Source organism: Lipotes vexillifer, unplaced genomic scaffold, assembly GCF_000442215.2.
Source record: "Lipotes vexillifer unplaced genomic scaffold, Lipotes_vexillifer_v1.1 scaffold2205, whole genome shotgun sequence".
Lineage (NCBI taxonomy): Eukaryota > Metazoa > Chordata > Mammalia > Artiodactyla > Lipotidae > Lipotes > Lipotes vexillifer.
Window position 1 is genome coordinate 88,071 of NW_006772933.1, and position 5,069 is coordinate 93,139.

General features: G+C 35.2%; 1 protein-coding gene across 1 annotated transcript in view; it reads left to right on the forward strand.

Moving 5' to 3' along the window:
* The window catches only part of LOC103071063 (disintegrin and metalloproteinase domain-containing protein 18), a 74,255-nt gene that overhangs the window by 58,133 nt on the left and 11,053 nt on the right, over window positions 1-5,069 (forward strand). Inside the window, exon 16 of the mRNA XM_007447946.1 lies at window positions 866-1,049. Coding sequence (XP_007448008.1) covers window positions 866-1,049 — 184 coding nt within the window. The remainder of the gene's footprint in view (window positions 1-865; window positions 1,050-5,069) is intronic.

Genomic DNA, 5,069 nt, shown 5'->3' on the forward strand with positions numbered 1-5,069 from the left:
AAAAAAAAAAAAAAAAAAAAAGAAGAAAAGAAAAAAGCCCCCCATGGTCTTTTAGGACAAGTGGATGAAATTTCTAAAGGGAAGACTTTTGGAGAGATAATAATGGCATGCTCCACAGACACATATCAATAACTAAGAATCGTTGTTTCCACTGAGGATAAGAATTGATAGATTTGAGTGATTCCAAGAGCAAGAAGTGACATCGATGATTTTCCAGGGCATAAACTAGGAATGTTGGAAGTCTCTTAGACAAGCCAGCATTCTACCCAATGATAGATTATAAATGGCTAAATAAACTGTTTATGGAATAAACTTTGGTATGCTTATGCCAAAAAATGGGATCTAAAAGTTTCTGAATTCTCAAGAGAGGAGTGCAGAATGACTGGAAATATCAGCAGGTTGGAAGAATCGTGGGACTGAAACGGAGTGTCTGTACTAAATAGATTTACTGACTAGAGATCACGGCAGGTACCATGAGCATAATCAGAAGGGGCTCAAAAGATACACAAAGTGTAAATAGATGAAGTCAGCCACTGTCAACAAATGTTGGGTGAGAAATAGGGAGACTAGTCAAGCTTTAGCAAAGTGGGAGCAGGTGATGAATTTTCCCAATTAAGTTCTACAATAGGAAATGAAGGCATGTCTGAACATTCGAGTTCAGTGTGTAGTTTTCAGTTCTGCTACAGTGCTAATTAATTGTATCACATTTAGCTGTGCACCATAAAGTAATGTCATTGTGGCATTTTTCTGTTTTTTTTACTATCAATTAAACAACATATTACAGTTTATGTAATACAATACTTATTTCAAACTTTGTTTCATTAAAAGACAAAATGATAAGACATTTTTTGCTTTCCCTTTCCAGGGATGTTCTTTGTGGAAAATTGGCTTGTGTTTGGCCACATAATAATACTTACAAAAGTGATGTTCGATCTGCAGTTCATTCATCTACTCAAGGACATGTATGCATAACTATTGGGTCATCAGTGAGATCAGGTGGAAGAGATTATGCCTATGTGGCTGATGGCACTGTGTGTGGTTCACAAATGGTAACAAAACATGTTCACTTATCTTTATCTGTGCTAAATTATGTAATTATCAGACACTATATTCCATGATGACTATCACAATCATACAAAATGGATTTGAACCTGGTGCTGCCACTTATTTCCCATATGATATTGAAAAGATAATTAAACTAAGCCTCAGTTATCCAATCACATTGATTTTTGGGTTAATCTGTCATCAGTCCTAATGTGAGAAGATGTGTTTTTAAGCACAAGATTCCACTAACTGACAGGTGATTTTTTTTAGGTCTTTGAATTCTGATGGTTTTAAATCATAAAATTCTAATTTTGAGTTTTCAGTTTTTCCTGCTTCACAAAGAAACATAATCGAGCTTTCATATTTCTTCTGCTTATGTGTATGGTCAAAATATAAGTGTGAGAAATTTGGGAGAACCAAACAAGAAGTCTGTACTGGGAGACCACAGTTATAGTGATGTACAAGCTTATGCTGATACATACATGTAGTATATTCATGTAGTCAAAAAATAAAGGGAGAACAAAAATGGTTCAGAGACATAGTGAGTCAGTCTGGAAGTATGAGTGCACACATTTCAGAAAACATAAGGCAGCAGTTGTAAATCAGTGTGTTTCATGTAAATAGCATTTAGTACTTACTTGCTGGATTAAAAATAAAACAAAACCTTAAGATGGTTACTCAATTAGCTAGTTCTTATATCTGTGTTCAGCAATTTTATGCCCTTGGAAACTTACTTCTTGTGGTCGACAGCTTCTAAAATGCTCCAATGCTCCCACTTCCTGGTATTCACAGCCCTGTGTAATCCTCTACCTTTTCCTGTGCTCTGGATACAGTAACTGGCTTCTGAGAAAGATAATATGGCAGGATTACGGAATGTCACCTACAAGATTAATTTTAAAAAGATAGTGACTTCTGTTTTGCATTCTCTCTCTCTTTCTCCTGCCTTCTCAGATGGCTTGCTTTGCCGAAGCAAGGTACGTGATGGAGAAACTCATATGGAAAAGCAAATATTTTCTCCTAATGCTTTTTTTGTACCGTCTTCACAGACTTTAACAGAGCAAAAGCTTTTGATTTTCATGATGCCAATTTATCAATTTTTCCTTTCACAGAGCATGCTTTTTGTGTCAAGTCTAAAAACCCTTCATCTAAACATAGGTCATGAAGATATTCTCCCAGTTTTTTTTTCTAAAAATGTATAATATTGTGCTTTACATTTAAGTCTTTGTTGAATTTTAAGTTTATTTTATAACGTGTGAGGTTTAGGTTGAGGTTCATTTGTTTTGTACTTTGGTCAAAAATAAATTGGGTATATTTTTGTGGGTCTATTTTTGGGTTGCCTAGATTGTTAAATTAATCTGCATGTCTGTCCATCCACCAGTATCATATTCTCTTGATTACTTTAGCAATTCAGTAAGCTTTAATAACAAGCAGAGTGATTCTTCTCATTTTATTTTTCTTTCAAAATATAGTTTTAGCTATTCTAGTTTAGCCCTGCACTTTTCCATATAGATTGTAAAATAAACTTATATGAGACAACAAAAAACTTTTCAGAAATTTAATAAGAATTGTGTTAAAGCTATAGTTTAATTTGGGAAGGACGAATATCTTTACTACATTGAATCTTCCAATCCATGAATATGGTAAGCCTCTTCAATTATTTAAGTGCTCATTGATTTCTTTCATCAGCATTTTATAATTTTCAAGATACAGGCGTTGTGCATCTTTTGTTAGACGTGTATCTCAGTACTTTATTCACTTTGGAGTAAGTATAAGTGATATTGTGTTTTTAATTTCACCTTTCACATGTTTATAGAAATGTAATTTTTATGTGTTGAACTTGTACCCAAAACCTTGCTGCATTATTTTATTAGTTCTAGAACTTTTGGGGGGGTAGAGTCCTTAGAATTTTGTATGTAGACAATCACTTCATTTTCAAATAAAGACAGTTTTTTTTTTTTTTCTTTTACGGTCTACACACATATATTTTTTTCCTTGCTTATTGCACTGGCTAGAGCTTCATGTACTATGTTAAATAAGAGTCTTGAGAGTGGACACATTTGCTTTCTTCCTGATCTTAGGGGAAAACTTCCAGTCATTTACCATCAGCTATTTTATTAGCTGTAGGTTTAAATATGACATTTAAGAAAGTTGAGAAAGTTCCCTTCTACTCCTTGCTCACTCAGATTTTTTTCATTATAAATAGGTGCTGAATTTTGTCAAATACTTTTTCTTTGTTAATTGATATAACCATGTGATTTTTCTTTTTTGAGAATATAGTTCTATTTCATCCAGATCATCTAAAAAACAATATGTGGAAATACATTAATGGCATTTGAGAAGTCTAGATTCATAAGCAAAACTAGCGTTTGTAAAGATAGCACATTTTCCCTTATTCTGTGTTAGCTGGTGTAGCTTTATAGGAATGAGGAAGCACGAATGATTAAATTTAGGTGGAGGGGCTTCCCTGGTGGCGCAGTGGTTGAGAGTCCGCCTGCCGATGCAGGGGACACGGGTTCGTGCCCCGGTCCGGGAAGATCCCGCATGCCACGGAGCGGCTGGGCCCGTGAGCCATGGCCACTGAGCCTGCGCATCCGGAGCCTGTGCTCCGCAACAGGAGAGGCCACATGGTGAGAGGCCCGCGTACTGCAAAAAAAAAAAAAAAAAAAAAAATTAGGTGGAGAATTTTGGAAAATGGTTCAAAATTGCTAGAGACTTTGATCATGACTATCTAGGAGATTTAAGAGTGCCAAACACCTCTGTGCAAGTTTTTTTTTTTTTTAACTTTTTAAATATGATAAAATATACATTATACAAAATTTACAGTTTTGACCATTTTCAAGTTTACAATTCAGTGGCATTAAGTACATTCACTTGACCATAAATAATCTATTCCATTAGTCAATTTGTCTGAATTTATGCCGGAAACACATGGTTATCATTGGTGTAGCTTTGTAGTAAGCTTTGAAATCAGGAAGTGTGAGTCCTCCAACGTTGTTGTTTTATAACGCTGTTTTGGTTACATAGAGCAGCGGTCCCCAACCTTTTTGGCCCCAGGGACTGGTTTCATGGAAAACAATTTTTCCACAGATGGGGGGGTGTGGTAGGGGGATGGTTCAGGAGGTAATGCAAGCGATGGGGGGATGGTTCAGGCGGTAATGTGAGCGATGGTTCAGGCTGTAGTTCAAACGATGGGGAGTGGCAGATGAAGCTTCATTAGCTCGCCTGCTGCTCACCTCCTGCTGTGCAGCCCATTTCCTAACAGGCCAGGGACCAGTACCGGTCCACAGGCTGGGGGTTGGGGACCCTTGATATAGAGTCTCTTGGGATTCTATGTGCATTTTAGGATGGGCTTTTTATTTATGAAAAAAATATGTCTTTGGAATTTTGATAGATTGCATTGAATTTATAGATGCTTTGGATAGTATTGATATCTTAACAATATTACATCTTCCAGTCCATGAACACAGGATAGCTTTCTATTTTTCTGTTTTTTTTTTTTTAATTGTTTTCACTATTTCTTTTTAGTTTTCAGTGTATGCTCCTTAGTTAAGTTTAGTTGTCTAACAGTGGATGCTATTCTATACTGAATTGTTCTCTTAATTTCCCTTTTAGAATGTTCATTGTTAAAGAAATGTATTTGCTTTTTGTATGTTAATATTTTATCCTGCAGCTTTAGTGAATCCTTGATTAGTTCCAACAGGCATTTTGTGTATGTGGAACTTTTAGAGTTGACATATAAGATCACATCATCTGCAAAGAGATAATTTTACTTCTTTCTTTACAATGTGTATGCCTTTCACTTTTTTCTTGCCTGATTGTTCTGGCTAGAACTTCCAGTATTATATTGAAGAGAAAGGGCAAAAGTAGACTGGCATACGCAATGTCATTTTATTCATTGGCTCTGTGTAAATTTTCAGAAAATAATTGCAAAATGCTAATTTTCATTCTTATTTGATATATTCTTCTTTTCAATGATTTCATCATATGTTATGCTGATATATATATATATATATATATATATATAT